This window comes from Gavia stellata, chromosome 3, assembly GCF_030936135.1.
Source record: "Gavia stellata isolate bGavSte3 chromosome 3, bGavSte3.hap2, whole genome shotgun sequence".
Taxonomy (NCBI): domain Eukaryota; kingdom Metazoa; phylum Chordata; class Aves; order Gaviiformes; family Gaviidae; genus Gavia; species Gavia stellata.
Genome location: NC_082596.1, coordinates 31,951,775 through 31,963,413, shown reverse-complemented (window position 1 = coordinate 31,963,413; position 11,639 = coordinate 31,951,775). Strand labels below are relative to the sequence as shown.

General features: G+C 37.2%; 1 protein-coding gene across 2 annotated transcripts; it reads right to left on the bottom strand.

The window, feature by feature from the left end:
- Nucleotides 1-272: 272 nt before the first annotated feature.
- IMPA1 (inositol monophosphatase 1) lies at nucleotides 273-11,155 on the bottom strand. 2 transcript variants are annotated; one of them, XM_059836150.1, is made up of 9 exons: nucleotides 11,138-11,155; nucleotides 9,362-9,429; nucleotides 8,023-8,156; nucleotides 6,053-6,157; nucleotides 4,723-4,768; nucleotides 4,472-4,580; nucleotides 3,661-3,769; nucleotides 2,028-2,179; nucleotides 273-1,596 (listed from the first exon to the last, which is right to left on the bottom strand). In XM_059836150.1, exons 2-9 carry the CDS (start codon nucleotides 9,422-9,424, stop codon nucleotides 1,478-1,480), a joined length of 837 nt encoding a protein of 278 aa, XP_059692133.1. In that variant the 5' UTR covers nucleotides 9,425-9,429; nucleotides 11,138-11,155; the 3' UTR covers nucleotides 273-1,477. The 2 variants fall into 2 exon arrangements, with proteins under 2 accessions (XP_059692133.1, XP_059692134.1); XM_059836151.1 differs by lacking the exons at nucleotides 273-1,596; nucleotides 3,661-3,769; nucleotides 11,138-11,155 and having other exon boundaries at nucleotides 2,103-2,179; nucleotides 9,362-9,461.
- Between the last annotated feature and the right edge of the window lie 484 nt (nucleotides 11,156-11,639).

Below are 11,639 nucleotides of genomic sequence, written 5' to 3'. Positions count from 1 at the left end.
ACAGGCAAGATAATCCGTAAAGTTTGGGCTCTGAGGTTGGAGATGATTAATGCACCATGATCTTAGTGGAAGGTGTTGGAATATTCACTCTAAAAACCTACTGCAGTTGTATTCATAATTCCACCTATCTAAAGGCACAACAGTTTATGATCTGTGTACATCAGAGGCCAAGAAGAGAAAGTGTTCAACTCAGAGAAAGTTTGAAGCCCACAAATCCAGCTTGTTGGGACCCAGCATTGTCCTCTGATGAACATTAAGAAAGGAAGCACATCTGAAGCTGCTGCTGCTAATGTATGTTTATTTCGAACGCATTCTCCCATCTCAAGTATTTTTTAGACATGTCTCCATTTCACAAGTAAATCAGTTTAAAAAAGTTATGCAGAAATTGTTATACAAAAGCCATACAAATGGTACAGTAGACATACTTCGCAAGAAATAATGATGATCCCACATCATTTTCAGCAATAAAGCTACAGTGAAATGCTCAAAAAGTTTCTATCCTTGTCAATGGGAATTTAAAAAGTAAAAATAATGTAAGTCTGGCTTTTTAACCAGACCTTTAAATAGGATGCTGATCTCATTAACGTTAATCATCTGGAATGAGATACAATTTCAAATTAAATATTTCTGCAAACTCTGCAAAAATCAACTGACATAAAAGACCGAAATTTATAATAAGAGATCTGTTGAAACTTCAAGACAGAGAACACCATTTTCCAAAATAAAAATAGTGGGACAGCAGTACAAAAAGTCAGGTTTTCCAAAGCATTGCTGTGTCTTGACTGGACCACCAATGAGACAGCTTTCTTTAGGAAACTTCAGACAGGGAAAAATCCTTCTAAAAACTGATCCATGTTAAATGTTTTTCTTTTAAAGTGCATTAATTATTTGAACAGTACACTGATACTTTTAACAATCTTAAATACAAAAATTCAAACAACCAGTATAGTTTTCAAAGTTTAGAACAATTGACACCAAGAATGAAATTACTAATATTTCTTAAATTTATAAACCCTTTAGGTTTAGGTATGTAGCTTCTTTTGTGCCTGTACACTCTGTAACACCATGGAAACCTGATCCTGGTTGGTCACTGCTTTCAGAACTTACAGAAAATTAGGTAAAAAAATCTGGACTATGGGATTATTTTTTCACCAGCTGAGTTACTGAAAACTCTCTTGGATTTTAATGAGTCCTTAGACTTTGAAACACACTCATCCATGGAGAAACCCAATTAGTTGTATATATCTGCTTCTTTGTATAGATCTTTATGTAATTGTGATGTTAAATGAAATATGTAACAGTAAAAGTTTACTTAGAATGTTGGTCCAATCTCAAAACACTACTTAGTAGTCACACCAGTACTGAAAGACTACCATCTATTTATCTATCTTTTTATCAGGTTCAAGGTGTAGAACAACGACCACATGGGAGTATGAGACAACATTATACAATTACATTTAAAGGGTAGTTTTGGTATTCAGTTAGTTGCATCATCCCTTTTCAGAGGAATTATTTGAAGTGCTTTGGCTATTCTCTCTCCTATAGCTCGACTACTTGCTGCAATTATTCTTCGAGACATCAAATCAAATGGTCCACCTAGAAATCAAAGCAAGCAAAGTAACTAGCTTGTGTCTGGAGAAAATTAAAAGTTGGTAAGAAAATGAGCATTGAAAAAAATCAAGTGTAAAGATGTATTACTATTTAGGACCAAGTTTTGCCCCTGGATAAAAATGCATTTAACACAACAGGTATCTCATGTGAGCTACATTTAAATTCTCTTCAGTGTATGTTTACTGTCTTTTTTCACCCTTCCAGGTGCTCAGCTAAGGGAGTAAAGGTTGTCTTGTAGCTTAAGAACATAAAATTGACTCTCTCTTTGTCTATTAACTGCATGGGAACTCTGTTCAGTAGTGGTAACTTGGAAAGAGGACTGCAAAACCTCTTTGCCTTCTCATTTCAGCTATGTTTTGTTCCCAAATAAGCTATTTTAAAGGACAAAAGAGTATCATGCAAGCCCGTGTATTTACCTGATACATCTAGCAGTACTCCACCTGCTTCAGTAATAATAATTCCAGCCCCTGCCATATCCCAGCAGTGAATCCCCATTTCATAATAGGCATCAGCTCCACCTGTTGCCACAAGGCACATGTTCACAGCTGCTGTACCAACGGCTCTAATCCTACAGAAGACAGTTGTTTTTTTAGTTGAGAACCGTTTGTAAGAAAGTCACAATGTCTGTGTACACTGCACAGAGAACACAGAAGCATCATACGCAAAGCAAACTGAGCTAGAGGAAATGTGATGGACTGCTGCAGTGAAATAAATAAAAAATTGGGAATGAAGTTTTGCTTAAGTAGCTTGAAAAGCTCTCCAAATATAGCAAATTTCCAGAAACTGCATTTATGAATTCTGTTAAACAATTTTGGTTTACAGTGAAAACACATCTTAACTTTTTAACCTAAAACATATTATGGAAGATATCTACCCATGAAACAATAACAGATATTCTACTTTGCTTTTTGAATACAAGAATTCAAGTAGAGTGTACACTACTCTCAGCATTGAAAAAACAGTTACTTCAGCTTCTCTGGTGATGCTCAATAAGCACCTCTGACTTGCAAAAAACCCTAACAGCAGTAATCACAAAAAATAAATTACACAGCATAAATTTGGTCTGGATAACTTCATCAAAACCCTTGTGTTACAAATTCCAGGTTCTTTTGGAAATGTTGATGCACTTAGTAAGTGTGACTTGTACAAATAATTGCAGTTATTTCAATTATCAGTAAAATGTAAATTTTAACTGACAGCAGCTAAAGTTACTGCAAGAAGCAACTTAAATCAACTCCAATCTCCACTTGTTGTTTACAAATAGAATACCAAAGCTGAACTGACAACATACCTAAAATGTACTCCCTACTTACAGTTTAGCATATATTCTTTAATGACATCAGAAGACTTCATGAAAGCATAAAAAATCTACATGTTAAGTGTCAAAAATAGAATCCTGAGAATCAGCATAAAACTACAATCCGTTTTACATCAGAAACATGAGTAGGGTTGAGTAACAAAAAACTATCTACTGAAACCACCTTTAGACATAAAATGGTTTGTGGAAATACAGGCTTTGGCTTATCTGAAGGAGAGGAAGCAGGGAACATAACCAAAATAAGAGCAGTTTATGGACAACTTCAACTACTTGGACAAATTAAAAAAAAACTGTATAGTGTTGAAAGAGGAAGAGGAGATCTACTTTTGTCTTCTGATATATATATAAAAAAAGATTTTCATTACTACAGGGAAAGAAAAATAAGAAATGTAGTATAGCTTCTATTTATCCAGTTTTACTCCTTGTGTGCTTCTGGAAAAAAAAAAAAAAGGCAAGCACAGAATTGTGTTTCATTTTTTTAACCAGTAAATACAATACTTTCTAGTCCTACAAAACCAAACATGCTTCGCTTCTCAATATTGATTGCTAGGGTTCTCTTAGATACGTCCCAGCTTGAAAAAGTTAAACACACTTAAGAGTTTCTCTGCAGAAATCATATTTCACATTTAAGGCGTCAAATGTAATGCAACCAATCCTTCCTAAAATGATCATATTAACATACTTACAATTTTAACACTATCAATAAATATAGAAAATAGGAAGTATCCTACCCGTGAATAGGAATACTGAGAAGTCTTTCCATGTTAGAAAGAATTATTTTTATAGTCTCTGGATCACGATTTGATCCCAATTCTGTTACTAAAAGGGATTTTGTAATGTCTGGAAAAAGAAACAAAACTTCACTTTTCCAACAGTACAACTTATATAAGAACAGTAATTAGCAGAGTTTACTTCATTGCTTTCTTACAAGACTGAATAAAAGTAAGGTATCGTAATATAAATATTCCATATATTGATTGTATAAAAATCTCTTCTTACATGGAAAATGGCAGGAAAAAATAAAACACAACAAACGAAGCATGATCTGGTTCAAATGTGCATATAAAATTCTATTGCTATACAAATCAGAACAGTCCTCAGATCTTTAAAGGTCCCACTTCAAGTGTGGATTTTACTTTACATAGGGTAGTAAGTATACAAGAGTCATACTGATTTAAACCACTAGTTCACACCTGGAAGAAGTTGAATTGTTTGCTAGATTTGTTACAAACTCTAAGAACAATCACAGATGGATTATAGGTATACAAGGAATTAAAAACAAACACACACACACAACACACAGGGAATAAAATCTTCGATTGCCGAGTCCTGATTTTGCAAAGATCACAAGCATATTATATGCATCACAGAGAACATAAAAGCTGTTCCTCAAAACTGAGCAACCATAGCCAAAAAAAAGCCTGTCTTTGCAAAACAAAACTATGAGCTAAGAAACAGAAATATATCCAGGCCTAAAACTGCTGATGCCTCATTTGCAAAACAAATATAATTACTAGAAATAAGCTACTCAGTTCATCTTACCTTCTTGGCCTGATACTTGAAGTTTTTGACCATTGCAAAATGCACCTTTTCCTTTTCTGGCAGTATACATCTTGTCTTCTGTACAACTATACACAATTCCAAATTCTATCTGCAAGAAAAAGTAAAGATACCTTGAGGTTTTTTTTTCCCTTTCTTCCTATTTACTGTGAAAATACAGATCTTAGGTATAACTAGCAACAAGCAATTAATTTGGTTTTGATTGATTAGATATTAAGTAATAAAAAGTATACCTTTTTGTTTACAACAAAGCCAATTGAAACTGCCACAAATGGAAACCTACAAAACAAAACATTTCACTAATTTATAGTGAGATACTATGCTTCTTTCATTACCACACTTACCCTTAATAAAAACAATGTTCAGTTAAATGTAATGTATATTTCAAAAAGAAACTTGGGACTATATAGGAAATAGCTTTCTGGAACCTGCACAATTTACTATGAAAATAGACCCAACAACACCGATTACCATTTAAAATACAAACTTTCCCACCCACTGAAACTAAGCCTGTTACAGCTTAGGGACTGTCATTTTATAGCCAAAGAATACCAGCAAGCCTCTATGCTACTAAACTTTCTCAGAAGGAACAAGCTGGCCAAAATGGTCTCATCAAAAGAAAGCAAGTCACCTCTCCCTCCACCTGTACTTTCTCCACCAAAGCAACAAGACAGACAGATACTGAAGTGAGAAGGAAAATGCAAGGAGAAGAGTAAGGCAGTGGGAGTATATAGGACATGGTGGGCTGCATCTCAGTCTAAGTTTTTAATGATCGACCAATTACTTTTTATTTTACACTTCAAAATTTGCAGTTCCAAAACATTGGCTGTAATTACTATCTGCAGAAAACACAGACTTTTAAGTCTGTAAGTCCATCAGAATGGGTTCTTTCCTTCTAGCTTTTTGAACATGTTATTTAGCAGGATTCAGCAGCTGTTTAAAGCTGTGGCGCACACAGCATCAGTCATTTCAAAATTGGAATCAAGTACATTCAGAAAAGCTCATCAGGGCCAAAATCTATCATGTTTCAAAGACAGAAGGAATAGGCAGTCAACATTCCACTGAAAGTCCCCTCCTCATCCTGGTGCAAAATACCACTAGACAATTACTGTTGATACTCTGCTTGCTTTCATGGTAGTGGCTCCTAGATCTCAAAGAATTTGAAATTTCTTAGAAATCAGTACTTGGAGCTGTTATCGCCTCTCTGAAGATGCTGCAACTCCTAATTCCGAGTCCTGTTGCTTCACTGTTAAAATCTGCCCACCTATCTCTGGCACCTGTGCCAAAGGCTGATGACCCCTGCTATATAGCATGGGCCTTTCATGGAAAAACTGCTGTTGGTTACAGAGCAAGACTACTATAATACTTACAGAAATACTAAAATGATTACAATTACTGCCCAATGGCTCTCCATAAATGCAAATAGCAATTTGTAACTATTTACAAGTTCATAGTATCTCTTTTAAAGCACTTTAAAAGTGAAAAAACCTTACTGTCATGGAACTGGAGAAAGAAAAGAAGTAATCAGTTGAAGTTGCTAACATAAAAAAAATGAAAGGGGACCTGTGTACGAAGTTGGTAGTTCCATCAATAGGGTCTATAATCCATGTGGGGTTATCTGTCAAAATGCTGCCCTCTCCAGCTGCAACAGATTCTTCTCCAATGAAGCTAGAGTAGCAAACACATTTAAAAGATACAAAGAAATTGTTTAAAATCTCTAAATCACAACACTGTCCTTGAAATTAAAATTCTTAAAGTGAGATGCAGGTTTTTGTACCACAGTGATCATATGTAAAAAGCTGTGAAATACACAATTTATCTGGAAAGCACCAACCACATCTGACCAAGCTTGCATCAACATTTATGATGTCACAGATATGCACAATATGTGGGGAAAATAACTTTACACTTTAATATCCATTACTGGAATTTAGAATTCAGAACATTGAAGTTTTCATCATTTTTTCCAGTAACAGCATAATCAAATTTTGGTCCAGATACTTGTAGCTATTTACACCTTTCAGTTTATTTGTGCTGTAAACCACTACTTTTTAGCTTGTGTTTTAACTGAAGAAAGCCTTTGTGGTCACATGCATCTGGTTAGACCACTGCAGTAACTGTTAAATTTGTAGTCTGATTTCAACCCAAATATGACAGAAATTACAAGCATTACAAAATGGTTACACGGTAAAGCGATGAAATCCAAACCAGAGCTCCTCCTGAAGAAGATGGCAGAGCGCATGCTCAACCATAATACTAAACCCAAGGGATACACAAGGCGCAGTGCCACAATTCCACAATTTTTGCTGCTCATGAAAGTATTTGTTTTGAACTGCAAAATTATTGGGATGAGTCTAAGCGGGTGGAATTCTCTCCTATGCCTTTTGCATGTTGTTAAATTTATCACATATCACTCAACCTATGAAAAGTATGCATCAAACACATGCTTTCCTCCACAAACATGTAAAATGAGAACTGCTGAGCGTAAACAAATTGGGTCCCTTTAATATTGATTAGGAGTTTCACGATTAACTATGGAAGTGACGATGATTGCTCAGAAAGAGCGAGCATGTTTCCAAAAAGCAGTGGATCTTCACGAAGAGAGAGACGGAATAGTTATTTAGGTGGATGAGTATTCATTAGAAAGAAGTTCAACACCAGTATGTCTAATGTGATATCAATTATCTAATATAAAAAGAAGCTAAAATAGTCTAAAATGTTTAGCAATGTCACAGAAACTGTTATTTCAAGGTCATTCCACAAGTCTGTATGCTTACACTAACCTGGTTAGTTACTGACATTTTGCATCACCTCAGTTGTTCCAATTCTATGTGTATTTATTATTTTTCTACAAGCTACAATAAGAAAATCTCCAAAAAAAGAAAGAAAAATTAGCAAACCCACTTTAAGGAATCTGTATTAAACTTGAGCCATTATGTCAAAATGAGAAAGAAAGTCACATGTAAGTAAAAGTAAGTAAAATACATACAATTCACCCTTCAAGAATAAATTTATTTCGGGGGGAGGAGGGGCAAGGGGAGGGAAAAAAAAAGGTAAGAGCAATAAAAAAAAAAAAAAAAATCAGTATTTTGTATGACAGACTTTCAGTTACGCAGAATCAGCAGATCCTGTCTTCTTTTAAGGATGTTTGATGTTCTTAAACTGTATGAGATTTGCCAAAGGCACCCTCAGTACCATGGGACCCATCCAGCACAGACAGCGAAGGCATGCTAGTTTCAACAGCAGACAAGAAATTTGGGTTTCAGGTATCTTGGGGCCACCTTCGATTCTCCCACACAAATAACCAAGAAGTTATTTACAGCTGGCTCAACTGGAAGTGACTTTCAGCATAAGTCTTCAACCCACTACTACTCTAAAGTACTTAATATATTGAGGGTAAGGGAGAATTCTGTAATTGTCCAGCATGCCAATCATAATGAACTTTTACCAAGCAAAATCATAAACTTTCCATTTTCTTCTTCCAGTCACCTCTCCCCTTCTTCTACCAAAAGTGTATTGGTAAGAAGTCATACCTGTGAGAAGGATACTTTTCTTTTATCAAAGAAATAATGAAGTTTTCTACTTTTTGATCAGTTTCTGTCACTAGATCTACCGGTGAACTTTTAGTCATAACAGATATTTCTTCTTTGAGCGCTCCACGAATTATCTGTTAACAAAAGAAAAAAAAAGAAAAGAAAAAAAAGAAAAAAAAATCTTTCTCCATTAACAGTATAGAAAATACTAGTTTTCCAAAAATTTGAGCATCATTTTTACTGTAATTTTCTCTACTGCACATACAAAACACACACGCAGTGACAAAACCTGGATTTAACTGCAGGAGCTGGGGCTTACCCTTGCATCCATCTCCAGTCCCTACTCAGCACAAACTTTTACATAACCTTAAATCTAAGTACTACAAGAAGATCCACTGGTACATGAAACTGAGCTCTATTTTGTTAGGACAAGTTTTAGATTTATAAATTTAAATACCAGAGTTGAATGAAACACTTAAGCCTGAGCTTAAGTCAGCTATTTTTAGCCAGACCCTGCATTTATGATCTTAAAACTATCAGAATCAGCTTAAGCAAGAATCCGTGCCTCACAGCCCACAAAATTATCTTACTACAGCTTAGGAAGATTTTCTGAGGGAAGATTTTAATGAGGTCACTGCAAGTCCAGTGTTCTACAGATTCTGCAGCTCCAGGGGACAGAATTAGTACATGTGCCATCTTGTCTGGCTGCAATAGCATTCAAATGTACCAAGCAGAACTACCAAGAACTGAACATTTGGTAACCCCTCTTATGCTGAGGCTCTGCCAAGATGTGCAAACTCTTTCTTGCTCTAAGCCATCTTAGATCACAAATGGGCAAAGTACCGCCACTGCAAGGGATGCTTCTTATTCATACAAGTAAAGCTGTCTTCATGAAGAGAACATGATATGGTATCTTGTGCCAACAACAAGCCACTGTATAAGGCTGACTGAGGTGTTCGCAAGAAAGACTATCAACAGCTTTCAGGTGGTAAAATAATAAGGTAGACAGGTGCAGTTTAAGGGGAAAAAGAGAGACGCTCTTTGTTTACCACAATTCAGAATTTTTAATTTTTTTAAAATCAAGTTTAAGGAACAGAAGATACTCCTTAGTCTCTAATCAGACCCTGGTCCAAAGAAAAGTGCAAAGTTGTTCTCTTAAATTAACCAAGCTGTAAACATGAAAGACACTGCAATTTTAAACATCACTGAATGATTCTGCTAATTTATGTTTTTGACAAAATACTCCTCAGAATAATATCCAACATCAAACTCCTTCAAAAGCTATACACATACTAGACTCAATAAATAATGTTATTATTTATAAATAATTTATACTTACCTCCCCAGCTTTCCTTGCTAAAGCAACTGCATAATCCATACATTCTTGCCAAGGATCTGCCATTTTTTCTTAGATATACAGCCTAACAAAAGGACAGATTAACACAAAAGTTATTATGGCTATTTTTTTTAACAAATTCTAATTTTCTACTCCCCCTGTTCTGGACTGCACTGTTTTCTCCTTGCTGGAATATGGAAGTTTGTCCTATCCTTTACTCTGAAATAGAATAACTTAAAAAGTATTAAAAGCTTAGTCTAAGGTACCAGATTTTTCTCCCCACATTTTGTGATTATCAAAAAGGCATAACATAACAACATTAACTAGTGCAGGCCCTCAGTCTTGAAAGACACATACATATTCAAGATTCCACATTTAGACACTGACCTCAATGTACATAAAGGCTTTGAAAAGCAATAGCGTGGTTACACACAAGCACATTCTCAAATACAGTGCAAACCTCAGGGCTTTTTTGCTTAAAAATACTAGGATCTTCACTGTAATTCATGGCAGAAGACTGCTGACATACAGCTTAGTCTATTTTTAAGTATGGTTTAAATGACTTTGAATATCTTATGTTAGAAGACTAGAATCTTAAACCCAAAATCTATCCTTCCTGTATTTTAGTCCTCCATGCTTTGCTCTAGGGGTTTATTCCAAGTACAAATATAAAATGGTTTTGATTCTACATGAGAAGGTTACAAGATCTCACAGTCATTTAAAAGTGTCTTCTATATTCTTAAGTATTATGATGCAATACAAGATGTTATCTTCTATGCATCTCTACTTTCATGTGAGTAGCATGTGAAGTACATACAATGTGAAATACAAATCAGTGTATCATATGTTATTTCTGATACACCCCCAACAGACCACAAATTCATTCAATGACACAATGATGCTCTGAATTTTGGAAGTCTGATTAATTTCTGAGCCCTAGGCCTTTCAGAAGCCTTCTGGGTATTTCCTACTTAAGTGATTCAGTCTTTAAGTGATGACCTGGGTAACAGTTTTGTAACACTTGCAGATTCACAAAGATTACATAAAAAACCTGTGCAATTAACATGACCCACAAGTCCCCAGTCCAATCATCCTGATTTAATGGTCCATGCCTCTTTAAGCCTTGGTCCTAAACAGGTAGAGATGGCTAGAAAAGCTAGGTAAAATGCAAAGGGCATGATGCTTCAGTTACGTTAATAATGTTCTTTACTTATCATAGCCTTTAATGTGCAGGTTCTGTTATATAAGCACAGAAATAATTTATCAGGACACAGAACTGCCCTAGATAAAGCTACTCTGTTATCCAGAAAAGACTGGCAGTACTAGTAGAACTTAAGTACGCTGACATCCAGTACAACGGCACAGACTCATGTAGCAAACCAGTAACTCCAGAACACGTATTCTAGTTAAACACCAGCACCTACTGGAAGAAGGGTCTTTTTTGACCCAGCTTAGTTTTGTCCCCTCTGGATGCCCCGTGACAAGCTTGTCGCACAAGCTCAGGGCGTGCATTCAGAGTAGAGGTTTGGATCCCGAAATAGAGTAGAGATTTGGATCCTGGGCTGGAAGGGCTGTAGGGCGGCCTACATTGCCCGGCCGGGTTGAGAGCCCCTCCCGCTCCGCGGCGCCCCGCAGCTGTGTGGCCCTGCCATCGCTCAGGCACAGCCCGGCCCAAGCGATGGCAGGGCAACACAGCCCCCGGGGCAGCAGCACAGCCCCCGGGGCAGCAGCGCATCCCCCTCACGGCATCCCGAAATGGCGGCGGAGGAAGAGGCTCACCGCTGCCGCCCTCCGCCGCTGTCACCTCCACCGCTGTTCGCGACCTCACTGTGGCGCGCAGCCGCGCCAGTGCGCAGGCGCCAGGGGCGAAGCCGTTAACCCCGCCTCCTCCTCGCGCTGATCGGTGGCTGCCGCTGCGCCTGCGCGGTGTGAGTTGGGGGTAAAGGGGCGGGGCTGCTCGCCGTGGCGGGGCGGTAGCGGTAGTTGCGCGAGGCTGCCTCCCTGCCTGCGCCGTCGAAATTACACTGAAGATGTTGAAATGAGCCTTTAATGTCGACTTCTTTTTAATAATTGGGCGTGGCAGGATGAAGATACCGTAAACGCTCTCCCGTGAAGCACGCGATTGGCGTTTACCTGCGCTTTTAGCTGCTGAAGGCGCCACTGTTGAAAACGAGACTGCATTATTCAACCTGTGGAAAAAAGTGTGAAGGCCCGTGAAAAAGAACATGAATGTATGTGCTACAGTCCCCTCAAAGTAAAACAGCATTTAATCAATTCAAGT

Bases quoted from the DNA above. Each gene is read 5' to 3' on its own strand.
- IMPA1 (XM_059836150.1), bottom strand. From the start codon at position 9,424: ATGGCAGATCCTTGGCAAGAATGTATGGATTATGCAGTTGCTTTAGCA. The intron at 4,581-4,722 runs GTATACTTTTTA...TTTTTCTTGCAG, and splicing joins GCTTTGTTGTAAACAAAAAG to ATAGAATTTGGAATTGTGTA. The intron at 1,597-2,027 runs GTAAATACACGG...TTTGATTTCTAG, and splicing joins AGTACTGCTAGATGTATCAG to GTGGACCATTTGATTTGATG.